The sequence below is a fragment of the Cervus elaphus genome, chromosome 4 (genome assembly GCF_910594005.1).
Source record: "Cervus elaphus chromosome 4, mCerEla1.1, whole genome shotgun sequence".
In the NCBI taxonomy this organism is placed as follows: Eukaryota; Metazoa; Chordata; class Mammalia; order Artiodactyla; family Cervidae; genus Cervus; species Cervus elaphus.
In genome coordinates, this window is record NC_057818.1 from 41,494,314 (window position 1) to 41,521,765 (window position 27,452).

A 27,452-nucleotide genomic window follows, 5' to 3' on the forward strand; every position below is an offset into this window, starting at 1 on the left:
AAGGAAAGGCTTCAAGGCAGAGGGCAATAGTGGTTATTACACATTAGGGATTATAAAGAAAGTGAAACTGGGTTTTTGTTCATTTTGGAACAAGATATCTAAAGTTTGTGGGTTTATCCCGTGGACTCACTCTGGAGCGTTTATCTGGAGGACTGGGTGGTAGGGGGCAGTCACCCAAACAAAGCCCCTCAGGAACTTGGAGGTGAAGCCACATGGAGAAACCCACCGCTGAGGGCTCTTCCAGGGTGTGCTCAGGGGAGGTGCACGGGGGCTTTCTAGAACCTGTGCCGTCGAAATAACCCTGGAGGACTCTATTAGTGGCCCTGAATTTACCAGGTGGAGACTCAAATGCTGAGAACGAACTATCCTTGTGTCTCAACTGTGGTCTTTCTCCCCTGAAACAGTGGAGGTCTCAGCCTACTTGGAGAAAGAGCAATGGGTCAAGTGAAGAGATCCTCTCCTACACTGTGTGATGTGTGTGTGTGTGTGGTGTGTGCGTAGTATGTGTGTGTGAATATGTGTGTTGCATGTGTGTGATATGTATGTAGTGTCTGTGTGTGTGGTTGTGTGGTGTGTGTGTGTGTAGGGGGTTTATGTGACATCTGTATGTGTGTGTGCTATGTGGTATGTGTGTGTGTGTTTTTTGTGTGATGTGATATGTGGTATATGTGTGGTGTTTGTGTGTGTGTGGTTGTGTGGTATGTGATGTGTGGGGTGTGAATGGTGTCTCTGTGTATGTGTGTGTCTGTGGTATGTATGTGGTGTCTCTGTGTGTGTGAATGTGCGTGGCATATATGTAGTGTCTGTGTGTGGTTGTGTGGTGTGTGGGGAGGGGTTTGTGTGGTGTCTGCATGTGTGTGTGCTGTGTGGTGTGTGTAATGTGTGTGTGATGTGATGTATGGGGTATGTATGATATATGTGCGTGTGTGTGTGTGCTGAGTTGTGTGTGTGTGGTGTGTGTGATTTGGTGTGTGGTATGTGTGTGGTGTTTGTAATGTGATGTGTGGGTTGTGTGTGGTATGTGTGTGTGTGATGTGTGGTGTGTGTGTGTGGGTTGTGTGGTATTTTTGTGTGATATGTGTGTGTGGTGTGGTGTGTGTGATGTGATGTGTGGTGTGTGTGTGTGTGATGTGTGTATGTTGGGGATTATGTGGTATCTGTGTATGTGCTGTGTGGTATGGGGGTGTGTGTGTGTGTAGTGTGTAATGTGATGTAGATGTATGGGTTGTGTGTGGTATGTGTGATGTGATGTGTGGTGTGTGTGTGTGTGATGTGTGTATGTTGGGGATTATGTGGTATCTGTGTATGTGCTGTGTGGTATGGGGGTGTGTGTGTGTGTAGTGTGTAATGTGATGTAGATATATGGGTTGTGTGTGGTATGTGTGTGTGGTATGGTATGTGTATAGTGTCTGTGTGTGTGTGTGGTGTGTAATGTGACATGTGGGTTGTGTGTGGTATGTGTGTGTGTGCTCTGTGGTATGTGTGTGTGGTGTGGTGTGTGTGATGTGATGTGTGATATGTGGTGTGTGTGTGTGTGTGTGTAATGTGATGTGTGAGTTGTGTGTGGTATGTGTGTGTGTGCTCTGTGGTATGTGTGTGTGGTGTGGTGTGTGTGATGTGATGTGTGATATGTGGTGTGTGTGTGTGTGTGTGTGTAATGTGATGTGTGGGTTGTGTGTGGTGTGTGTGTGTGTGCTGTGTGGTATGTGTGTGTGGTGTGGTACGTGTGTGGGTGTGTGTGGTGTGTAATGTGATGTGTGTTGTGTGTGGTATGTGTGTGTGTGGTGTGGTCTGTGTGATGTGATGGGTGGTATGTGGTGTGTGTGTGTGTGTGTGGTATGTAATGTGATGTGTGGGTTGTGTGTGGTATGTGTGTGTGTGCTATGTGGTGTGTGTGTGGTGTGGTGTGTGTGATGTGATGTGTGGTACGTGTGTGTGTGTGTGTGGTGTGTAATGTGACGTGTGGGTTGTGTGTGGTATGTGTGTGTGTGTGTGCTGTGTGGTGTGTGTGTGGTGTGGTACGTGTTTGTGTGTGATGTGTGGTATGTCGTATGTGTGTGTGTAGTGTGTAATGTGATGTAGATGTGTGGGTTGTGTGTGGTATGTGTGTGTGGTATGGTATGTGTATAGTGTCTGTGTGTGTGTGTGGTGTGTAATGAGGCGTGTGGGTTGTGTGTGTGTGGTGTGTAATGTGATGTGGGTTGTGTGTGGTATGTGTGTGTGTGCTGTGTGGTGTGTGTGTGGTGTGGTATATGTGCGTGTGATGTGTGGTATGTGTACAATGTGTGTGTGAATGTGGTGTATGGTGTGTGTGTGTAATGTGTGGTGTGCCTCTCACTGTAATATCTCTGATGTCTCCTCTCAAAGCCGTGAGAGCAGGGGTCTTGTCTTTTTGATTCTTCACCTAGTTTCAGTGAAGTTTGAGTACTGAAGAATTACAGTACTCGGTGGGTAGGGACTTGCTCATTCCCTCACAGCCTGTGTGAATGAATCTGTGTGTTTCTGGGTGTGCAGTTGCATACAGGTATGGACATGTATGTCTCTGGCATCATTCAGGAAACTTGGTTTAGCTCTGGACGCGGCCTTTAGAATTGACACGATGCCACAGAGAACAATGCTCCAACTTGCCACATTACAGGTCAAGGAAGCAAAGGTCCCAAGATGAGAATCCTGTGCCCAGTGGAGCAAAAATAGTCCAGGATATCTATCCCAGACTCTCCAAATGCCTCCTGGGGTCCAGAGGTCCAGACTAGTTCCTCTGCTACTCGGTCCCACAGTATCAACGTAGAAAGGCACTTCCCAGGGAGGCTCCATGTAGTGGTTCTCCACCCAGGCTCCTGAGGGCCTTTGCCCCCTCAGGCCAACCCCAAAGGCCAATCTGCCAGGGGAACTTCTGGAAATAAAGGTGGGACCAGTTATCAGCACTTGTTAAAGCTCTTCAAGCAGCTCCACTTTGATTTTTCAAAATATAACGTTTACACTGTTGACATCAGAATCATCAGGGACACCTATGGAACCACCCACTTCTGCCTCCCTCCCCCAGACCCAGGGAATCAGAACTGCTGTGCTTTGGGTCCCAGGACCGTTGTTTTAAACTCCCTTGGGGGTTCTAATGCTCAGTACAGTCTGAGAACCGCTGCTCCAATGAGCATTTCAAGTGTGTGTCCCTTGGTAATCGACACACATCCCCCGAGCATGCTTGCAGTCGGCCAGGAAAGGCTGCCCCCACCCCACCAGGCGTGGAGGGAAGCCCTGACTTCTCCCGCTGCAGCTCATGCTGATGGATGCCCATGCATGCTCTGCACACCCTTCACCAGATGCGCTTAATCATTTCCAGGTGCATTTTTGAAATGCATCCTGAGTCTCATCCAATACCTGCAGGCACCTTTGCCAACTCTCACTGCAGGGCCGTCCCCCAGGCCTTACACCAGCCCGTGGACCAGGATCGTGAGTTCCTTGTCAGGCTTTCCTGCCACAAGCCCCACAGCCCGCTCCCCCCCAACCCCTGCCCCTTAGCTTCAGGGGCTGCCTCTGCTGCAATTGGCACTGGACTTCTAGGTCAGCCCAGAAGTACCCCATCCACAATGCCCATCCCACAGAGTTCCCTAGTCTCCGGTAGGATGTCACATAGCAGTGACTGAAGGGAATTGGAGCCTATCATGGGCATTGACTTCAAGAAGTGGGAAATGGTGCCTTAAGCCATTTGTACCTCTACGTCAAAGGGACTGAGTCTTCCTGTAGATCCATGTCGCTGGTCTTGAGAAAGAGAGTCCCAGCTGGGTCTTCTCTGATGCGTCCCGGGGAACCTTCAGCTGCACGTAGGAGGGAAAGAGAAGTACACAGCCCCCATCTGATGAGGCAGGTGTAGCTTCTCCAAGGCTGGAGCACACAGTCTGGAGGTGACACGGAGTCCTCTGTCAGAACCCAGGCTGGGGGTCCTCTTATTTACAAAATCCATGCACCCTCCCCTTGCCCCTAATAAGCAGATTACCCCAAAATACCCTGTGCCTGGAGACTGGGAATCCAGCATCATCTGAGACTAGACATGGTAAAATGTCTCCAGAATACACCATCCACCCTTGACTTGCTATTGCTTTAGATCACTCTGTTTTACAACAGAACAGAAGAAGTGGTGGGGAATGCCTGAGTTTCCTTGGAGAAATAATTATGATTATTGACAGAGTGCTGTTGTAAACAAGGAACTCAAACAGTCCCATTCCTTCCAGAGAGCTTTTTGATTCCAAGGTCCAGAAAAGACCCTGGACTGTGCACAAATTCTTAGAATATATTTAAATTCGCATTTGTTTACCCCCCTCTCTTTTCCTCTCCAATAATGCAGGCAGGTCTCGGTCGTATGTCATGGTATTTTTTCCATAGTGGAAAGAACAATAGAAGTTGTGTGTTGGATTTAAATAAATATTTAATTCATGAAAATGATCTTATATGTTTTAAAACAGTCTTTAAAGCTATTTTTATTCTCTAGAAAGCGCTTATTGTAGGTAAATTACACATTTTACTACCGGAGCATTAGGTTTGCCATTAGTACAAATTTAAGGCACTACAAAGACCAGTAGATAATGTTAATTTCAAATACAGAAACTAAATATATTTTGTGCCTTTTTATTACTCATTTTCTTTTAAGTTTTATTGACTGCTTTTTATCTTAACTATATGTCTTTACATGCTGCAATCATAATGCACTGTAATGGTATTAATATTTTATAGAATCGGTATTTATAGTTCTTTATTTAGAAACAATGCAGTAGGTCTGCAGATATCCGAGCCCGTCTGGAATGGTGCCCTCCAAATAATGATAAATTACTTGTGCAGTATGCCATTTGCTAATTATATCCATGATTTACTGCAGAGCAAGACTTAAATCATTCATTTCAGTCTTGCGTAACAGTGCCATAAAATTTTTAGGTTTAAAAATGGTTTCCATGTGTATAATTTAAACAAATTTTAGAGCTATTGTATACACAAAATATTGCAACCACCCATTTGTTACATACTTTGTCTTTTTAAACTTCTACTTTTAATGATCACTGTGGTTGAAATTATTATGCTTAATTTTCATAATCATAGCTTTTAAATCTACAGCCGTTTTCACATGTTAGATAAAGAAAAAGATAGCTAATTGTGTGTAGATAGTATGTCATTCCTGAATAGTCCCAAATGGTACAAAATCATTAAAAAAGCTTAAGAGTACGAATTATTCTTCTATTAAAAAACAGTTGTTCTCTAACTAATTATTAGTTTGAGCTGCTTTGTTTCCAAGAACAAATGTTGATCCTTCTAGCCTTGTTCAGCACACCAAAATGAGATTAACACTTTTTTTTTCTCCTTATACCAAAATCTTCCAGGTGAGAAACCCTACAAGTGTCCCCACTGTGATTATGCCGGTACCCAATCAGCTTCCTTAAAATACCACCTAGAACGGCACCACCGGGAGCGGCAGAATGGAGCTGGGCCACTGTCTGGGCAGCCCCCGAACCAAGACCACAGGGACGAGCTGTCCAACAAAGCCGCTTTGTTTATCAGGCCAGACATCCTGAGGGGCGCCTTTAAGGGGCTCCCCGGAATCGACTTCAGAGGTGGCCCTGCGTCTCAGCAGTGGACGTCAGGAGCGCTCTCGTCCGGAGATCACACAGGACAGGCCAGTGGCATGTCTTCTGAGGCTCCTTCAGACACCCTGAAAGGCACTGACCTTCCTTCCAAAAGCACCCACTTCTCCGAAATCGGGAGAGCTTATCAAAGTATCGTGAACAACGGTGTGAATTTCCAAGGGTCCTTGCAAGCGTTCATGGACAGCTTTGTCCTAAGCTCCTTGAAGAAGGAGAAGGACTTGAAGGACAAAGCCCTCTCTGACCCTCCTTCCATGAAGGTCCACGGGGCGGACGGCGGCGAGGAGAAGGTGGGCAGCAAGGTGGCCCCCAGGAAGTCTGAGAAGTCTCAGTATGAGCCCCTGGACTTGTCCGTGCGGCCGGACGCTGCCTCCCTCCCGGGCTCCTCGGTGACTGTGCAAGATAGCATTGCGTGGCACGGCTGCTTGTTTTGTGCTTTTACAACATCCTCTATGGAGCTGATGGCTCTTCATCTCCAGGCCAACCACCTGGGCAAAGCAAAACGCAAAGATAACGCTATCGGGGTGACAGTCAATTGCAAAGACCAAGCCCGGGAGGCCAGTAAAGTGGCCTTGCTGCCCTCGGTACAATCAAACAAAGAGATGGCGCTTTCCACCATGATGGGACCTCTAGACTCGGCTTCCGAGAAGATGGCCCAAGGACAGGTCAAAGAGACTCTGGGGGAGCAGAAGAGTGGCCCATGGCCCAGCCACGTGGACCCCTCGTTCTGTAGCTTCCCATCAGACTTCTACAAGCAGTTCGGTGTTTACCCAGGCCTGCTGGGCTCAGGGGCCGCCAGCTCCTGCCCCAACAGGGAGCCCGACGGGAAGACCCACTCTGAAGATGACGCCCCAATCCTGATCCCCGAAACCACAAATAAGAACACTACTGATGACCTCTCGGACATCGCCTCCTCAGAGGACATGGACTCCTCCAAGGGAGAAAACAACGAGGAAGAGGATATTGACACAGAGCCGGAGGTGATGAGCAAGCCGCCTGCCCTGAGCAAGGACGGGGGCAGCGACAGCGGGGATGGCCTGCTGCCCACGGGCACCCCACAGCCTGTCCAGGGACTGGTCTCCCCTCTGCCCCAGGCGTCAGAGAAGCAGTGGCATAGCCCGGGCCTTCTTCCAGCCCAGGACCCCACTGCGGGCCTGCCCAAGCCAGAGCGGGGGCCCCAGGGCCTGGAGAAGCCGATGAACGTGCTGTCGGTCCTCAGGGCCTATAGCTCTGATGGCTTAGCAGCCTTTAACGGACTTGCAAGTAGCACAGCAAATTCTGGATGTATCAAGAGGCCAGACTTGTGTGGTAAGTTTTAGAATCCTCTTCCTTTAGTTCATTTCCCAAAAACATCAGTGCTGATTTGTGCATTTTTTTAAAGATGGGGTAAATCTATCCATGAGCAGATTTTGAACTACACATAAAATACCCCCAACTATGCTGTATACGCAATGTAGACAATCATGAGAGTCAAGTTCATTTAGAAGTGTTGGACCTCCTACTTTTGTGTTTCAGTTTGCATTATTGTGATCTGAAATGCCTGTACTGAAGGCATAGAGAAGGGGGCGGGGTCTCACAGCATGAACTACTCCTGTTTTTTAATCCATAACTTGAGGGGGAAAGGAAAAACTTAAAAAACAAAAAGAAAAAGAGACCTGGTAACTTGCAAACTTTTCAGTCTTTCCAACTCACGCATAAGATGCCTAAAGATAATTCCTTACTGCTTTGCTAAGCCAAATCTGCTTTCTGAAACTTTTCTTTATAATGACTTAGAGGATACTAAAATCATATCACACTAACCACAATGTAGAAATAAAGTGACCCTCTCTCCAAATAGGGAGATGGTTGTGGGGTGTTTGTGATTCATCTTCAGACATATCAAATGGCAGTTACTGTGACTTTGGCCTTCTATTATTGCCTTCTGTCTGTCTCTTAACCCGCCTGTCTGTTGTTCTAACAAGAAGTGTACATTATGAAGTCCCTGGTTAGCAGTGTTGTGATCTGTCTGTCTTGGATTTATGCCTGCCTGATCTTGTTAGCAAATTGGCAATTCTTTACTTCCTTAAAGAATATGTTTACTCCAAAGTAATTCCAGATCTTAAAAAGTAATGCTAGATTTGAAGCCTAGAACTGCATCAAATGAATGTCGGTGTGGGCAGGGAGGATCAAAGTCATTCTCTTGGCACCCAGATATTCTTATTTGAAAGTCTTTCTCCAAACTGAAGTTCAGTGTGTTATTTCCAGGCCCAAATTTCCCACTAGAGACAAATGACCATGGTATCTTCCCATCTGTAGCCCATGAATGCATTTCTTTGACTTTATTTGTTCAAAAAAGGAAGGAAAGTAGGAAGGGAGGGAGGGAGGGAGCAAGGAAAGAAGGACAAGAGGGAGGAAGCAAGGAAGGAAAGAAGGAAGGGAGGGAGGGAGCAAAGATCCTATTTAACTTCTGAATCCTGACATTCCTTTTAGCACAGAGCGGGATCAGCAAGCTGGATTCAGTTCATAATTTAAATTGATATATTTCTTTTTCTCTCTCCTTCCCTAATTCACTAAGAACTGGATCAAGCAGTCAGAAATATTTTTTGAATTGTCAAAAATCACTAAATGGATTTCTGACAGCTCAAAAAAATATTGACAGTTCCTTATGCTGAATGATTCATAAGGCCCCATTAACCAGCACCCCCAGATCTATTTTTAGTCACATACAATTCATTACTTTTGAAGCTGTTAAAAACAATATTTAAAGGAAGGAGAAAAGGGTTTCATGTCAGTCCAATTTTTTTTTTTTTTCTTTTCTTCCAGGGGAGCGATATTTGTCTTTTTTTTTTTATTATTGTTGTTGTTTTAAGTTTGTGATTGGAGTGCTTTCTTTTTCATTGTTGTTTGGGGATTTTTTTTTAAGTCTATTTTCAGTTCTTTCAAATACCTACGTAGGACCCTAGTTCCTGCCAGGAATCCATGCATCAGAAAAGATCAAAACCTGGCATGTTTATACGCTCATTATTATTGAAATGAGCTCATATTACCCCTATTAATTTTCCCATCGTCCTATCAATGCCGAAGGAAGGCTGCCTGCCTTTGAGGAAGCATGTCTGCTTGTGTCCTTTTGCACGAGGCGAGGGTGGAGGGGAAGCGGTATCAGGGAGCCCTTTCCTCTGAGCTGTAGCTCTAAGGCCCTTCTCCCCCTCCCCAAATAGCAGCTCACCACACTCCCCTGACATTTCTAGGGTACAAGCAAAAGCTTTGCTTAGTCAGCCTTTTCAGCCACTGGGTGACAGCCTGAGATGTAAGCTGCAGCCCCTGTCCTGAAAGGGGAATGAAGACCCTCAGCCCAGCCAGGTTCTGGGGTACCTGGTTGCTTTCCCAGTGGGGTATCCAGGTCCCACTACTCCAGCTTGAACTCAGGCTAAGATGCCAAAAGTTATTCTAGTCAAAAAATGCCGATTTTTAGAGAGCACAAGTTCTGCATTTCATTTATCCTCAGTCCTTCTGCATCCTCTTGCTTAGTTTGGGAGCAGGCAAGAAAGGCCCTTCCCTGGCCTCTGTGTTTGCTTGGGTGGGGGGGATGTCTTGACTCTGTCCAGTTCTCATTCCCCTCTCCCACGCCAGCCTACCATAATCAAAAATCCTCTTCTTGATTTCTTACTGGCTGTTGTGACATGGGAGGGCCAGGCATATTCATCCTTCCTAAGAACTGATATCTGGGAGGAAAACTTAAACTCACTGAACTACAGAGGGGGCACATGGGGACATTTTTCTTCCTGCCTAGTCTACTGTCTTTTTAGCATTGCAGAAAGCACAAATGATAGTTGAAAACCTCAAACTCCCGTTGGCTTGACTTTGCCAAGGTGGATATGATATTGGCACAAGGAATCAAATATTCCTAATGTTTATTCCTTCCTCTCTGCTCCACTCAGAGTAGATATGGATTTTCAAACAGGCCCACCAGCTTGATAGCTGGTTTCCTCAAGAAGCTGGGCTTTGCACAACCGAAGAATTATTCTGATAGTTCTTATCTCAAGAGAGTTCGGAGTCTGATTTTGCCTGGTTAGTAAACCCAAATCCCTGCTTTGATGCCCCTAGAAACAGGCTTGTCGGATGAGCTGATGTCCATCTGTGTTTATTCTCATGTGAAATTGTTGGGAGAAGCATCAGGAAAGACCGTATTCAAGTCATGTAGAGCTCCCTCCCCCCAGAGCTCAGTGGCTCTGCTGACACAAGCTGGTGAGTGGAGAAGGGGCCTTTAACCCTCAGTTTGTGGGTGATCCTCACGTTGTAGACTCTACTTCTGGATTTGTAATTCTGCATGCCTGCTTTCTACTTTTAAAGCTCTGGTCCTACATTCCTCAGCATCATAGGCCTGGGGTCTTGGCCTACGTGCACTATCGACTCCTAGGCCATGCAGCAGTGAGAGACAGCCAGGAGAAAGGCCATCCCAGCCAGCTGGGTAGGGGAAGCATGCAGCATTTGCCAACATTGAGAGCCTGAGCATGAATTTCTAAAGATCAGAGACATGTTACAGATGATCCTAAGAAGGTGACTGAGCCATCTTGGATTAAACTGAAGGGCATGTGTTGTTGGCTTCTAGAGTGAGTCAGGTCCCATTCTGGGCCTGATCTTATTACAAGAAATCCTGCTCCAATCAAAGTCCCCATTTCCAGGCTCCAGGCATGGCCCACCTTTCTGTATTCTGTTGAAGAGCATAATGTACAAGGGCACTCCCATGCCATGGGAGAACTTGGATGTGCCCTTGGTTTTGTTGGAATGGATTTGACCTTGGTCTTGTAATGGGACAGGATCCATGTGATTATCTACTAAGAGGGGCCAGGGCAGACCAGAGCAGCATTCATACCCACTGACAAAACAAGGCAGACAGCTTCTTCGTCCAGGCTGAGAAATCTGATGAACTGTTGGATCAGCCAGTAGCTGGATATCTGAGAGTGCTCTGGTGGGCCCCAGACTGCACAGAGGTGGGTCTGCACAGCACCTGTGGGACTGGCTGCGTGGCCCAGGGACAGAACTTGCTTCATTCCAGAGTTTGTGGATTTGAAGAGCAACCACTACTTTTATTTTTGAACCCTGGATGGATGACTGGGAACCATGGTGTGTTGAGCAGAGTTTGTTCTGTGTTCTTTGGTGAGCCCAAGAATAGGGTTGACTAAAGTCAAATTAAGTGAAAGGGAATGAGCAGGGTACAACCCCCTTACTCTTGGAGTTACCAACACTCAGGGAAGCCCAGCTGAGCGAGGAGAATCTAGGAGCTTGTCTGTGGTGGGCCTGAGGTCCTTGTACAGTGGCTCCCAGACTGAGTGACCCACTGAGCCTGGAAAAAAGCAAGTGAGAAGGGGCAGGGTCATTAACAGCAATTGATTCAGTATTCCCAATTAGGGGCAACTGGCTTCCCTGACCCAAATTATGTCTGAGACCAAGAGTTCTTTCATGGCAATGAGAGACCCCCTTCCTGAAAAAAAAAAAAGAAAAAAGACAGGCTTCAAAATACTCTGTACCTCATGTATTCTAAAATGTCTGATGAAATGATAATGAGGCTCAACTCTTTTTGAAATGTGACTTCTGTCCTCCAGAAACCTTGTTGACTTTTCAGCATAGACAGTCTGAAAATATTCACCATTTTACCAGCTATGTAGTCTAGAGCAGGGGTAGGCAACTACTTTCCTAGGTCAGAGAGTGAACCCATTAGGCTTACAGATTCTGTGGTCTCTGCTGGGCAGCACAGTGCAGCCAGTAAGCAGTAAAGAAACAAATGGGCATGGCTGCATTCCAGTAAACTTCATTTACTGACACAGGCAGTGGGTTAGAATTGGCCCAGGGGTCCTAGTTTGTCCGCCCTTGCTCGAGTATAAAGAAGGTCATCCCTTCTTTATGCATTGCTGTGGTCATCCCTAGATGACCACAACCCCACCGTCTTCTGCAACCCCACCGGCCTGTGAGATGATGTGGGCAGGACTCAGGTCAACATTCCATCTATTGCCATTTAATGCCAGAGATGCAGGAGATTTTCTGAGAGTGAGAGGGGACTTGTAGACCTACATGGCCTGGAGTAGCTGTTTCTGGAAGGTCACATCTCTGTCTATGTGTAAAAGATTTGCAGGAGAACACCCTCCTCCAATGACTCATGGTGGGTCCAGGGCCGCCACCATCACAGCCAAAGCAAGCAGAGGAGAAAGACGTAGGACCTCTTTGATGGACAGAAGCATAAGGATAAAAAGAGATGATGGAGGTAGAAGAGCTTGGATGAATGGAGCTGATATTTTCTAGAAGAGATGAATGTCCACGTTAGGCTATCACAAGGAGGTGACGTCACTGCCCAAACATCTTTGGGTTGCAATTGTCCCTTTTAGCACTGAGCATGTACAAATCTTACTTTCCATCAAGGTTATGGAGGCGTGCCAATTTTATTTCCTCATGTCCGCCATGCCAAGTCACTGATGGCTATTTCTTGGTATGTGGGAATGTTAGCTTGGAAGGCAGTTCTGGCAATTTGGTGGTGACATCCCATCGCTGTGGTCACACTCTGCCGGTTTCTACCCAGTTCGCCTCCTGATAGAAAGCAGGTGCTTCAGAGTAGGAAATAAGTTTTACCACCTCAGGCTTTGGCCAAGAAATGGCTAAGGTCTGTGGTTAGTCAGGGATTTCCAAGCGAGCTGTGGCTGGGGTGTGTGACAGTTTGAACATCGCATATGTGTGTGTGAAGACACCCAAGCACAGGCTCCTGGTACATAGTCTATGATAGGTGGTACTTTTTTGGTCTCGTGGACAATTCTAAGTTTTAAGGTGTGGCCCTGAAGCCAGCAGGTTCTAATGGAGAAATAAAATTAGTTAAATGGCACAGGAGGAGAACCACAAAATCCACGAAGTGTACAGGTGCCCAGTTCAGCCAACCCGTGGGAGGGCAGTGAGCCTAGGAGGCCCAGGGAATCTCTGTCATAGGGTCTTGTCTCCAGAACTGCCATGCTTTACTTAAAGCCAAGTGAGCAATTATTCTCCTTTTCCTCTTCCTGAGCTGACTCTTACTATCAGCTTACAGACCCTGTGGATAAAGCACAACTTTTGCACTCCCTTTCTTTGTCCAGTTTTATCATTTCCAGGTTGGCTGTTGACTTCCATAGTCCAGCCTGCCCCCAGTCATGGTGCGTGTCCAGAGCCTGATGTTAGACCTCAGTAGGGAGGACCAATTGGCTTGTCCTGAAGTCCAAGGGCAGATCCTTTCAATTAATGCAAATCACCACCCCATCCCGCCTGCTCTGCCCCTGCTGACTGCCTCACAACTGGCTGCAGAGCCTTTCCCTTTGTCTCTGATGGGACAAAGCAAAGGTGCTATCCCCTTGGGGTCTCCCACAGAAACCAGCACCCTGGGCAGGCTCTCCGCTGGCCCCATCCAGAGCCTTGCCGGGTGCAGCCTCGTTGGATGACAGCCCTCTCCAAACTCTTTCGGCATTCTACTCCTCCTCCCTTTCCTTCTTCTTAAATTAAATGGGAATGCCACTGACGTGATGTCGTTTGCACTGCAGGATGACAGAACTGTTGTGTGAATACCATTGTATTTGCCAAATGGTCCACTCGTCATTTCAGAACAAACAAATGGATGGTGTCTGTAAGTCGGCAAACACTGGTGACATTTAGCCTTGTTTATGTTCCTTTCCTTTTGCTGCATATTTTTGGCTCCAAAAGCTACTGTCTGAATCAACAGTGCCTCCGAAGCAGAAGTCTGGTAGCTTTCATTTTGGTTGCCATATCCATGTTCTCTTTGGATCGCGTGATACCTGTTGCCCAGGATCAAGGCTGGGCTGGGAGAAAAGAACAACCAAACTCTTTGGTTCAAAACATACATGTGTATATACAGTAATTTTTCCTCCCTAATGATGACTTCAAATTGGGAGAGAGGAGGAGAATGCCGAGTAAAGAGAGTGTTGTCAGAATGGACATCCACATTCCTGGGGAAATGCCATCTCTCCAGGCAGGCCCAGCCACCGCCATATGCAATAGGAACAGAGTGACCCTATGTGTGTCTTGAGTGCTTTTGGGGACCCTGGGCTTAAGCTTTGGGGTCTGCCTTCTTAGGCTGCTGAATCAAAGTGGTGGTTGGCATGGACAGCCATCTTGCTACAGACATCTTAGCTGCTAAAAGAGTCAGGTTCTTTCTTCTTTTTATTCAGATGTTATGTGCCACGCCCAGATTTCAAATAAGTAGTAATTATCTCCTGTTACTTAGCTCTAATCAACAGCACCTCTGCATCTCATGGCCAACCTACTCTAATCACATAGACTATTCTTGCTTTAGCCAGAGATGGAAGGACCAAATTTTATAAATATTGCTTTATTGTCATCATTCCATTAAACAGTTAGGGAGTGTGGCCCTGCCCTTGCTTTCAAATGCCTCTAGCCCACATGGTTTCTGGATTGTTTAATGAATCTGCACATTTTCTTGCAGGTAAGTGACACCCCCTGTTCTAGTCGGTCTAGCTGGATTTGCCCTTGTCTGTTCGTGTTCCTCGGTGGCTATCTGCAGCTTGTTAATCGTGTAAAGTCAAGAGAAGAATGTATACACATATGTGTGTTGAATAAATAATTACTATTGGCATAGGTATGTGTATACACATGGCACACCAACCTACAGTATATATAGCAAAGAATCAGGGAGACTAAAAATACTGCCCCATATGTTCCACTATTAGCAAAGGATGGTGAAGGCTTAGTAACTTGAGCGAGAGAGAAAATTCCCTCAGACTCATGAATTCTGCAAAACAAACACTGGTGGACTGGAGTCCCTTCACCTGTGGAAATCCTGTTGTGGGGGGGAGGGGGCTTCCGCTCAGCACAGCTTCTAGAAGCGGGCCCTGCGATGGTCTCATTGGCATTACTGCTTGTGTCCGATTGTCCTGTATTTTGTAACACTTTAGAAGAATACAGAAAAGTGCAGTAATTCTCTTTCTCCGTAGTATTTAAGCAGTAATATTGCTAGTTTAACATTGTGTCAGGTCGTCACGTTAACCAGGAACAGATGACAGTAAAATACCAGTGAACAGCACCTCAACATCCACTCCTTAAAAATGGTCATTGAAGCAAAATGTGTAAACTTGTACCGGGTTATCGTGTGCTTTGGAATAGAGTATTGTTGAAGTAATTAGAAGATATATGAAGGTGTTCCTGGTAATGAAGGCATGTAAGTTATAATAATTGTAGCTTTCCGAATAAGTGTCAAACTATATCTCTAAGTGTGCTGTATGCTGAGTTACAAGTTAGGTCATTTATGAATGGAATGTAAAACAATACTAAAAATGCTTCAATAACTTATCTTGGTATTGCTAATAAAAAAAGCTGTGAAACATTAGTGCAGTTTTGAGTCATTATGTTAATTCACTCCGCAACACCCTCCACCCTTGACATCCCTCTGTCTGTTGGAAGCCTCAACAGGACATTCAGGGAAGCTAGAGATGCTGTCCCATGGGCTGTTTGCTGGGTCACCTGCTGTGTTTTCCACCCATCTTTAGGTGGCTCCAAGAGTTACAGTTCCTAAACATACAAATGTCAAGGCACCTCCCCCACTGGGTGGGTTTGGGGAGAGCATCTGTGTGCACAAGTGTCTCTCGGGTGGGTGATTAGACCCCATGACAGCTCACAGGCCCTGTGTCCCCCATCCCCGGTGTGGAGGACCACACACACCTGGCCTTGCTGCAGCAAACCTTACCATTTTCTTTTCATCCTGTGAAGTATAGTTTTACATGGGAAGGTCCTCGGAATTGCTGAAGTGTGAAACACTTTCTTCGTCCACTGTGATATTTTGGTTGTGCCCTTGTCTGTTTTAACAGGCTTCTGCCAGCTCCTCCCCCACCCCCATCACAGCAGGAGGCACGAAGCAAGGATTTCACTTTTCTTTTGTGATTACTTAGATTTTTTTTTTTTTTTTTGTCCATGAGCTGGACTTCAGTCACCTGCTATTTCAAAGGTGTTACCAAGCTTCTCTAATTGGGCGTGTTTTGTAAACTTTTAAATTCCATGCCCATGCTGCTGCCTGGCTAACTGGTCCTGGGTGTGGGGGAGGTATTATCATTGTTTGACAGAAGCCCCAAGCATGGTCCCCCCTCTCCAAATAAATGAAGTGTCCTCTGTACAAGGGAACAGAAGCCCAGAAGTATCCACTGGAACATGCCTGGCCCAGCAGTAGGTCAACCTTGTCACCTTGACTCCTGGAAATATTCCCATCAGTAGGTCTCGTGGAAATTGTCCAAGCAACCCCAAAGACCATACAGTACAGGATTAGGTTGTGTCTTATCAGAGATAAGAGGTGAAAGTGAGAGTCTGAGAATAGGATACTTGTTCCATGAAGCTGAGAACATGCACTGTGTGTTCCGATGGCAAACTTGGTGGACGCCCATGTGCCTAGCCAAGATATAGCAAGTGACCCCAGCCACACCTGCCTGGACCAGCTTTCACCAGCAGTGTGTAGGCAGAGCCTGAACCGAAAGAAAGATTCCGGGGGGGCAGGGATCCCATCTTTGTTGCCAATGCCACCTGAGTCTGGGGAACTGCCCTAGGACAAGAATTCATCCCTGCCCTTTCCTGGGTCCCCACCTCCTGATGGCTCCATGAGGCCTATATCACCTCCTCACACACACCAAGCCTCTGTGAGCCTATTCTCTCCACCGGGGCCTGAAGCCATGTTGGGTTTTAGAAACCACGTTTGCAGCTCCCAAGGAGGGGCTCACCACCATCCACTCTGTGAAGGCAAGGGGCTTCCTCTTTACCCCCTGGCCAGGATGCAGTGGGGACCAGAGGGCTCTGTTGAAGGGCCCGGGGTTGAACACATAGTCCCTGGCACTGTTCTTCATCTACAGTCACGTTGCACACTGTGGGAACCCTTGCTGATCCCACCATTCCGGCAGGGCAGGGGCTGGGAGTCCAGTGCAGCGTGAGCGGCCAGGTCTTATAGCAACAGGCAGAACTGCTGCAGGAAACTTATCATCCTGGCTCCTCGTGCTGACGCAGGAAAGTTCCCTGGAGCCCCCTATCCAGGCATCTATTTCCCTCTTCCCTCCACGAGGGCTCAATTTCCCTAACGGGGGTCTCCACATTTCCACTTCAAAAGCAGGGGGTATTTCCTGGGTTGCTCCCCTGGGGGAGCTTCTCAAGCTTAGAGGAGACCTTTGTGGATTCTCTCCTCCAATTTTTTATGAGCCGCCCTCAGCCTCCTACCCCCTCTCATTTCACAACCCTCCCTCCTCTGCCCCCTTCTTTCCCACCTCCCTCTCATCCCCCTGCCTCTGGGGAAGAACTCCTTTCCCACCAGCTGAGTGTTCTTGGGAACATCCTGTCTGTGGCCGTGAGGGAGCTGGATGGATCCAGGCCTCTGGGATGAGCTGACTTCATTTCACAGCTCAGCGTGGGGGCCGGCAGTCCTGTTTCTGGAAGCCTGCCTCCCTCTCCTCATACCCACATGGCATTACAACAAGCACAACCTGTTTGGACTCAGATTTGGGGCAACCCCAAGCATCCCCTGTGACTCAACCCTTGGCCCTAAAGCCTAGACTCTTCTAAGCAAGGATGGCCCACTGGTCTGAGGCGGAAAGAGGGGAAAGGAGTTTCAAGGAGGTAACTGCCATGAGATGGGATAGGCCGAGGGGGAGAAGGCTTGTGCAGCTCATGGTGAAAACTGGTCTTCAAGTCCACTTCTTCAATTACACGTGTTTCAAAGAAACTCAGATGCTCTGGTGCAGGGGAAAAGAGTCATAATTTTGGGAGATGATTTCTTCTTACCTATAGTCACTTTTTCTCAAAGAAGCGTCATGATGACTGAATTACAGCCCTAAGTATGCAGCTGAACATGTACAGTATTGTCTGGGCAGGAGTGGATTCTGTCTCTAGAGCAAACTGTGCATCCTCAAGGTTAAAGTTGGGGAACTCTGCACAGCAGTTTCATGAGCAAAAATCTCCATCTGTGCACCCAGAAATTGGCTGGCTGTGTGAAGGGTTTGTCATTCATGCTCTTTGTGGAGTTGTTCAGACACACCCATCTAAGGGTAACCCACTGCTCACAAGGTTAAGTTTTCTTTTTGAACTTCTGTTGTTGTCAAATTAATATAATATACTCTCAATTATCCACAGAAAAGGAGAAAGGCAACCAAGCGGGGAAAGCAAATTTGCAATTAATTTACCAAATTATTGCTCTTTTTCTATGATGGACAAGTTGCTTTTCTCTTTGGAACTCAAGTGTTTTGTATGTCCTGGGGGGGAGGGCTGGGGCAGTCGCAAGGACAAGCCACCCAACTTGTCCCTGCACCTAGGGACCGGGTGGAGGCAGGTGTCTTATTGGGGTACAGAGGCCTCAGTGGTTCATTGGGGGTTCATAGAATATTGGGCTCTTTCTTGTCAAGGCGAGTCCACTAATCTTCTCAGTCTTTCAGGAGCCCATGGCTGACCTAGTTGGGGTCTCACCAGAGCAGAGCCTGAAGTAAGGAGTGGTGGGGTGCAGTTTGTTCATGTGGGGGGCAGGAGCCCATGGCTGACCTAGTTGGGGTCTCACCAGAGCAGAGCCTGAAGTAAGGAGTGGGGTGCAGTTCGTTCATATGGGGGGCAGTCCTGGGAGGCATGTGTGAGGGTGCTGACAGGGCTGCCACTGGTCAGGGACTAGGCAATGTCCCCTGGGGATCCTCTAGGACACGATGTGACATTCACCTCAGAATGACCCCTGAGGGCTGAAGAAGCTGGGGCATTTATCCACCAGCTCTGCAGCGCTCAGTAGTTGAGAGTCATTGCAGCTTACCCAACAGCCAAACAGTCTCTCACAGTCAGAGAGAAACGAGGCCACTGGCGTCCTGGCGAGCCAGAGGGGAAGGGGTCGGGCACGGACAGCGTCCAGCGCAAGCCAGGACCCCTTGGTCTGAGGATTTTTACATCCCTGGTGTGCTGCAGTGGGTCACCAGTCTTCCAGAGCCCAGGGTGAGGGCAGATACACACTCTAAGGTGGGAAGCGAACTGCAGATTTTAAATATTGGGACACGCATTCAGCTTAGGGCCAGACTTTCTGGAGGTTGGATGGAGAACTGGCCCGGGGGTCAGAGGACCTACAGTATCTACAGCAGTCATGCTCCAAGGAGCTTGGACAAGTCCCCTCAGTATCCTCTTGGGTCTCAAATCCTATGGCATTCAGGATCCCTGTTTCCTTGACTTTTCCGGTGAGTCTCTAAGACTCCATCTGTTCCAGAATCCTCATGAGCGCTCAGTCTTGCAGGGTCCCAGATGTGGGCACCAAGTTGGTCTTCCCACAAGTACATGAACATGTGGGGTTTCAGTCTGAGAATGGGCCATATGAATACTTGCTTCTTCATCAAGACATTTTTATTAACTCATAAGAAGAGCATTGAGTCGTTTCCCTTCTAATTCTAGAAGTCAGTCAAATTTTTTTTTAAAAAAAGAGGGAGTCAGTAAAAGTGGATCTTTGGGTTCATAGTAGAGCAAGAAAAATCTGATTATTTAACTTTTTTTTCATTTTATAGCAGAGCTTGAGAAGATAGTATTTTCATGATGATTAAGGTTTCCTCCAGTGCTTTACTGACAGCAACTAGATAATCCAAGGTGTCCCTCTTGGGTGTGACAGTATGTAGTCTCTCTTGGGAGCCCCCGACTCCCACCCAACACTCCAACCCAGTAACACTTAGAGGGAAAGGCGGGAGGTAGGGAGAGAAGAGGGGTCATGCTGTGCTCCGTCTTGCATGCATGGGGCATGAGGAACAATTCACATCCCCTTCCATATCTGCAACCCTTCCACTCTTCCATCCTCAGCATTCCTATGGCCACTCAAAGTCACTGTTGGCTAGCAAGCCCCCTAGTTTGGGACAGTGTGTACTATTTCCAACTTTGAACTCCTCCATTCCTTGGCTTTTGTTTAATTAAAAAAAATTATCTTGGAGTATAGATGATTTACAATGTTCTGTTAGTTTCAGATGTACAGAAAAGTGATTCAGTTGTACACATCCATTTATCTATTCCTTTTCAGATTCTTTCCCCATATAGGTCATTACAGTGTACTGAGTAGACTTCCCTGTGCTATGCAGTAGAGTTAGGGTTGATGGCCTCTCGTTTTGTCATACATCAAAGGGTACAGTTGTGCATCCTCAAGACAATATAATGAATTTGAATGAGTAAGTTGGATGTTGGCAGATCATCCACATTTCAGTTATTTTAGGATTTCTGCTGCCATGCAGGCCCCAGTCAGGGTTGCCACGAAGATTCATACTCCCTAAGACCTTGCCAAGTGGGAAGAGAATTTGGGTAAGGTATTGCAGAGCATGGAGCCCTTCATGCTTGCCAATCTGTACTCACCACCTGAAGACCTCTGTCTAGACAGCCTCGCTGGGATTCTATCCCATCCATGGAGAAAGGTGTGCTAAGGTTCAGTGATCCCATTCCTGGGGTATACAGACATCACCCCTGTTGGCTCCAATTGAGCTCTTTTCCCTGTTTTTTGTTTCTCATGCTGCAAAGGATTTACAATTAGGAGATTAAAAAAAAAATGTCCAGTGGTCAGCTAGCAGGAACAGGGTTCTTATACAGTGGCTTTTGCTTTTACATGGAAATTTTGGGCTTGAAGTGTCATCTCAAAATCACATTCAGGCAATTCAGTTTAAATCACCAGGGGAATTTTCTTGAGAACTTTGGGATAAAAGCCCTCACAAAGTGAGTAATCCTGTCTCCTTTGCACAGGTGCGTGCCTGGACTTCTTTATTGTTGGGTAGTTCTGGGAGGCCCCAGCTCTTTTTCATGACACAGGAGATGTGTGGGTGCAGAGGCAGGCTGAGCTCAGCATCCTGGGACACACGGGAGGGAGAGGGTGCTTGGACCTGGGGTGGGGCATGAGGGGTTTCCCAGTGGTGGGAAGAGGGGTTCCTGTGGGCACAGTGCTTCTGATCGGCCTTGTTCAGGCCTGACGGTCTGAAAGAGCCGGGGAGCAGATGAGGCCTGAAGACCTCAGAATCTCCAGACTCTTCACCAACCCAGAGTCTGGAGGGCTGGGCCTGGGATGGGAGGAAGGGAGGATAGACAGCCACCATGAGACCAAGAGCAGGAAGGACCAGACAAGGAGAGAGGGGTGAAGAGCAGTGAGTCAGAGGTGTGGATGAAGAGAGAAAGGAGAGAAGTGAAGGTTGGAGTGGAGAGTAGGGGGAAGGCGTGAAGAAGGGAAACTGGAGACCTGGGGAGAAAAAAGGGAAGGAAGGAGCCGGTAAGAGAACAGAAAACCAGTATGAACAGAGTGAAAGAAACACGGTGGAGGTGGCATCTGGAGAGGGGAGGAAAGTGGGAAATAGAGTGAGGAGGAGGAGGAGAGCCAGCAGAACGGAGAGCATGGCGGCAGGGAGGAACCTTCTGGAAGCCACCTGGGGTTTGGAGGTGGTCAGAGGGCCTGCTGGCGTGGGCAGGGCGAGGGTGCTCAGGCCTGGAAGATGGGTGAGGGGCAGGGGGCCGGGGGAGGCTCTGAGCATAGCACCTGGTGGCCCAGGCCGGCTTCCCAGCAGCACCCTCCCCCTGGTCCCCACCACCAGCTTCAGGAGGAAACGCTGCAGCTTAATCAGAATTATTTACAAGATAATGGTCCATTGTTTGCACTAAGACAGATGTTGACTGTGGGAACTTTGTGTTTTATGCTTCTTTCCCTGCTCTGCCTTCCCTGGGTGCAGATGGGATTGAAGTCATGTGAGTTATTATTCCCCGAACTGGAAATTTGGAGGTGCCTTCACCCCAGCCACTGTTTGGCTGGGCTGCCAAGCTGGGCCGGCACCCAGCAGGCAGGCAGCAAGCGGGGACAGTTGCTGCTGGCGGCAGGGTCAGCCAGGGCCTGTGGTCCACCTCCCAGCCCCTTGAGGCAGCCTGTGATTAAGAAGGTCTTGTTTCCTCGAGGGGCGGGTCGGAGCAGTAGCCTTCTCTGGTGGACAGGAAGGGCACTCTCTGATTAAGATGCACTTGCTGTTTGTTGAGTCAGGAGGTCACAATTGACATCTCAGATGAAGGTGGCCATCTGGCCTTCTTCTTGCCAAAAGGAAAGAGCAGTCCCTCTGGGGTGGGGGCTTTGTATTCCCCCTTTATTTAAACTTACGAGAAGGCTTCCTCTCGCCTTCTGGGGTCACTTGGAGGGCCAGATCTGGACTTGTGATTCCTTCATTCCTCCTCCAAGGGTGGGTTTGGCTGGCTGAAGGCCTGTCCCACCTACTCACCTGGAGAGAGCCTGTCCTAAAGGAGGAGAGAGAGGGTGGCATGGGAGGATGTACCTGTCATGTCTCACTCACAGCCTCACCTGCAGGCACGTGGGCCACTGCAGTGTCCCAGGCCCAATGCCAGCTGGTCCTTCTTCAGCCTTTCTGGTTGCCAGTCACTTCTGCATAACCAGACTCACCTGTTTAGCAGAACCCATCTTATGAATGAGGCCACCGAGGCCACAACACGTCAGGTGACTTGCCCAAGGTTATTTTCCTACTCGTTGGAAAAGCCTTCCCACTTCTCACACCATGAGCATCCCATTAGAGAGCCTCCCTGAGCTTCAGCTTGGTCCACGCACACAGGTACCAGGCGCCTGCTCGGCAGCATGAGGGACCTCAGTGGACGGAAGTACTTGTCAGGTGTTGTGCTCTAAGCCTGGCAGAGCATGTGCTAGATGACAGTGGGTTTCAGCTACAGTATTCCTCTTCTAGAATGTTCAGTTGACTCATGACCATTAGGCTCTCCTGGTGGCTCAGACGATAAAGAATCTGCCTGTAATGCAGGAGACCCAGGTTCAACCCCTGGGTCAGGAAAATCCCTTGGAGAAGGGGATGGCCACCCACTCCAGCTTGTCTGGAGAGTTCCATGGACAGAGAAGCCTGGTGGGCTACAGTTCATGGGGTCACAAAGAGTCAGACAGGACCAAGTGACTAACACTAAGTTGACCAATTAGGGTGCTGATCCCTTACACAGTCAAAAAGGGTATAACTTTTCACTGCCCCAAACTTAACTACTAATAGCCCACTGTTGACTGGAAGCTTTACTGATAACATAAATAGTTAACATATATTCTGTACATTATATGTATTATGTATCATATTTTTATAGTAAAGTAAGCTACAGCAAAGGAAATATTTAAAAAAAACCATAAGATAAAATACATTTGCAGCACATACATATATTTATTGAAAAATATCCTCGTGTAAGTGGACCCCAGCAGCTCAGATCCACATTGTTCAAAGGTCACCTGTATTGCATTTCCAGTATCAAGCTATGACAAAGAAAAAAATCAAAGTAATACAATATCATAGAGTCACATTTGATTGCTAAAACCTCCAGTAGTGGAAACGAGAAAGCCACTTTCATGACAGCTGAGTGGAATCAGACCCGCCATTTGGATAGCCCGAGAAATTCTGATGACCATTGCTCCTAACACTGCCCCCGCCCCCTTGATTCCTTGAGAGGTTGCCAAAAAGCAGTTATAACTGGAGGTTTTGTCCCATTCTAACCCAGCATCTTGGCTCTGGTGTTTAGGGATGTGACTTTATCCTTTTGATCTCCCCATGCCTAAGCGTCACCTACAGGATCAGATCCTCTGAGCTATCCCCTCCGTCTACCAAGTTTGGTTTTAAATAATAAATGTTTAGCTATGTGCCAGGGCCAACTCCAATTTTAAATACCATATGTATATATATGAAAGTGAAAGTCACAAATGTTATTCTTTCATCTAATCCTTATATTATAAAAGTCCCATGAGGTAGATGTAATTTTTATCCTTCCCACTTTACATATGGGGAAATGGAGGCACAGAGAAGACACTTACCTTACCCAAGGTGACTCAACAAGGACACGAGGGTCTGACTCACTCAGACAGTGGCGCTGCCCCCAGATGACGTTTTGTTGCCTTACCCTGTGGGGCTTTCCCACGCCCTTAATCCTTGTTTGCGCAGGTGTGCTGTTGGTTCAGTCATGTCTGACTCTTTGAGATGCTACAGACTGTAGCTCTCCAGGCTGTCTGTCCATGGGGTTCTCCAGGCAAGAATACTGGAGTGTGTTGCCATGCCCTCCTCCAGGGGATCTTCCCAACCCAGGTGTCGAACCTGGGTCTCTTACATCTCCTGCATTGGCAGGCAGCTTCCTTACCCCTACCGCCACCTGGGAAGCCCTTAAACCTTGTTTGGGATATGTCAAAAATGAGCAGACCAATCAACAAATAAATAAAAATAGCGTTTTCTTGCCATCCTGTAGATCTGGGTCCTGGGAGAAAATGTGGCAATTCCAAGCAGAGATTACACCCACAGGTAGAACCTGGGAAGAGGCAGATGGGGCGCTGGGTGCGGTCAGATGTGCTCCATGTGACCCACCCGGCCGAGGGCTTGCCTGTGACCCTGAGCAGGTCTTTTCCTGTCCCCCCAGCATCCTCACCTCGTCATGAATGAGAAAGTCCCACCGGATCATTCCCATCCCAGGATTTCTTCTATCTCGCGGTCTGCGAATTAATTATTTTTAAGGCTGTGTTTATTATACTTCTCAACCTCCAGGAAAAGACTGTCTACCCAGCCCTCCCCGAACTGAGAGGGCCTCAAGGAAACCTGACCCCTCACCTTGCAATTGTTCTCTGGGGTCCAGGTGGGGGAGAGTGGAGAGTGGGTGGCCCAGGGCACCAGTGGACCCTCCAGACGGGGCTGCCACGGGCCCAGCCCCCAGCTGTGAGGGCAGCAGAGGTCAGACTAGGATAATATTTATCAACCCTCTGCCCACTGTGTCAGGCTCTGACTAGACCCCAGCGTCACTGGAGATCACAGATTCTGTCTTTTAAAGGTCCCACAGAGCCGCTTCACATGCGACCAATTACCTCTGTCAAGCAGGGGAAGGAGGTCCCTCCTGGTGGGTGGGATCTGAACTTGAGCTTCCAGAGGTCGATGACAGGGATCTTAGGCCTTTGAGCCTGTCACTCCCCTATAGCCAGACCTTTTCTGTTAAAACTGTTTAAATTACAAACCAGTAATAAAAGGATCATATGTGTTTCCCACCGAACAGGTTCTTTAGGGCTATTATGGTAATTAAAAACATATGGTGCCTGTGCCAGTCAGAGGGAAACCGCAGATGTACAAATTAGGTATTATATAAGGGTTTTCTGCTTTTGCCCTTTTAAAAACGTCAACCGGAGAAGTTTAGAGAGATAAAATGGCAATTGTGCAGATAGTAGGTAGCATTTTGGTTTTAGAATCATTAAATATATAAACCCTTTTCTTTAGACTTAATAGGAATAAACGGCTCCTCATCTAGGAAGGAGAGGAGAAAAGTCCCGAGGCCCGGAGTTTATAGGGAAGAGGCCGCTTTCCACCGCACAGGATCTTGGATACCATGGAATTCTTTGCATTTTTTATGATGTTGATCTGCCCAGACAAAGAGGATTATATTTATTAACTATTGAGGTATATTATAATTGGATTGACAGGAGCAAAGATAAAGATTTCCTTACATTCAAACCTTTTACTTTTTAAAAGGCATAGATGCAAGTATTGATCAGTCTAGAAACAGTCATTTGTTTTCATTTAAAATACACAATTGATTTTGAGAAGGTGATAAATACTGCTAATTAAAAAAAAAATTGGGAGGGTTTTTGTGGTCCCTGTCCATGACTTTCCAATGCAGAAATACAGTACAAGTCAAGTTCTACTGAGCTGTTCGTATTGAGAGCATCCTGGGCTGGCTGGGGACTCAGGCAACATCCAGCTGTGCTCTGGGGCAGCGAAGAGGATGCCCTGGGTCCGGGTCCTGATGCACTGGGGTCTGGGCTAAATGACGAAGAATTTAGCACTTTGTCACTGTATGTCTCTGCTACAGAAACCCAACTGGACTGCTCTAAAGAAGGAGGTGATGGGTGAACAGGTGGGGGGAGCTTGATCCCTACTAGCTCTGCTCCTCAGAGCCTCCATTCTTCCTCCTCCTGAAAATATGTCCTTCCTGAGACAACCCAGCCAGAGCCAGGATGGCCTCATCTCTGACCTGCACCCCTTCTTCCATGTTATGTGGTAGTGTCTACTTAAGAAAGTTGAGTGAAAAGCCAAATTTCTAATCAATACAAAAAATGTGCAGAGAGGAGGTTCTACTTACTGTCCAGCTGCCTGAACATTCAGATGACCAGAATTTTTTGAATCCTGGTGTATAATTATTGAAATTCATAATAATGAGTAGAGACCAGTTCTCCTCGACACAGTTTTGTGTTGAGGCATTTATTATGTGAAACATTTCCTTAGACTGCAAGGAGCTCAACCCAGTCAATCCTAAAGAAAATAAACCCTGAAGAATATTCATTGCAGGGAATGATGTTGAAGCTCCAGTACTTTGGCCACCTGTTGAGAAGAGCTGCCTCATTGGAAAAGACCCTGATGCTGGGAACAATTGAGGGTAGGAGGAGAAGGGGGTGGCAGAGGATGAGATGGTTAGACAGCATGAGTGGACACTCAAAGGACATGAATTTGAGCAAACTCTGGGAGATAGTGAAGGTCTGAGGAGCCTGGTGTGCTGCATTTCATGAGGATGCAAATAGTGGGACATGACTTAATGACTGAACAGGAACGCACATTTCTGAAGATCCTGACGAGGGCACAAGATCCTGTAACCAGAAAGTGCCCTTTTTTAGTCGCCCCGGCTGAAGGAAAGTCTGGGCTCCTGAGGAAAAATGTCCTTCGAAATTCCTGCTGAGGTGCCGAGTCCTTCGTCCCACTGCTCTCCTTCGCCCACACCCTCTCGATGGTGCAGAAGGCCCACCGTCCTCCTGCTCTTTTTATGGGGAGCAGTGGTCTGAACCTGCCTCTGGGTCAGGTGGGCCCAGAGAGCTTGAGACAGAATAAATCAGAGGAGAGTTCTTGAACCTTCGATCTACTCTACAAAAAACAGTCTGGGGTGCTAGGTAGGGCAGTGCTTTCCAACTAAGAGAGTTCCCCGACCAGGGACATTGGACGGTGTCTGGAGATATTGAGAGCGCTACTGGTATTTAGTGGGTAAAGGCCAGGGCAGTTAGCAGTGTCCCGCAATGCAAGGAATTATCAGGCCCAGCATGTCAATACTGCAGGATTGAGGAATCCTGGTGGACAGGTGGGAGGGAGTACCTGGCCCTCAAGTGGAATTACAAGCTGGGTAAATGGCAACAAGTCGAATGACAAGATTTTCCACCCAACTCAGTGGTAGCATTCGGCTGGCTCGGCAGACACCCTCCCTTCAGCTCATGTCACCTGTGGACCCTGTGGCTTTGTGAAAACTTTGCAAGAAGCCCTGTGGTGGGGTAGGAGTTGGGGTTGGGGAGGCAGAAACTTCCAGCACGTTCCTCCCATCTCAAAGTGGTGTGTGGTGAGGGGGCCTCTGAGCAGACAGCCAGAGTCGGTCTTTTCTTCTCTGCACCCCCCACCCCCACGCCATGAGGGAGAGCAAGCCTGTAGCTTTACTGCACATGTAGGTATTACCACTTTAACTTTTACTGAGATAAAATAACACCTTGTCACTCAGTTCAAGTACCAATCACCAAATGAATTAATTGTAATAACTGTTGTCAACGGAACAAAGGACTTGTTGCTTTCCTAAGCAGATTTCAGCACCACTGAGAACTATGTACAAGCGTTCCCATTGGGCAGGCTGGCGGAAACTAGTCAGAACATAATTGTATCTGTCTATCTCTTTACTTTGTTTTTAAGGGCTGAGGAATGGAGTTAAAACCCTATATTTTATACATATCAATAAATATACCCCTTTTTGTGTTCGTGACGTCTCCTCAAAAACATGGAGTCTTTAATAAATTGGCCATGAAAATAGCATTTGCTGCTGATGGTCCCAAATCAG

General features: G+C 47.5%; 1 protein-coding gene across 8 annotated transcripts in view; it reads left to right on the forward strand.

The window, feature by feature from the left end:
• The window catches only part of ZNF536 (zinc finger protein 536), a 444,782-nt gene that overhangs the window by 286,985 nt on the left and 130,345 nt on the right, over window positions 1-27,452 (forward strand). For 6 of the 8 annotated variants that reach the window (XM_043899042.1, XM_043899040.1, XM_043899045.1 and 3 more), the window contains one exon: window positions 5,364-6,932. In XM_043899042.1, the coding sequence (XP_043754977.1) occupies window positions 5,364-6,932 (1,569 nt within the window). Of the gene's footprint in view, window positions 1-5,363; window positions 6,933-14,073; window positions 14,974-27,452 lie in introns of those variants that run through there. The other 2 variants (XM_043899046.1, XM_043899047.1) reach the window with 1 other exon arrangement.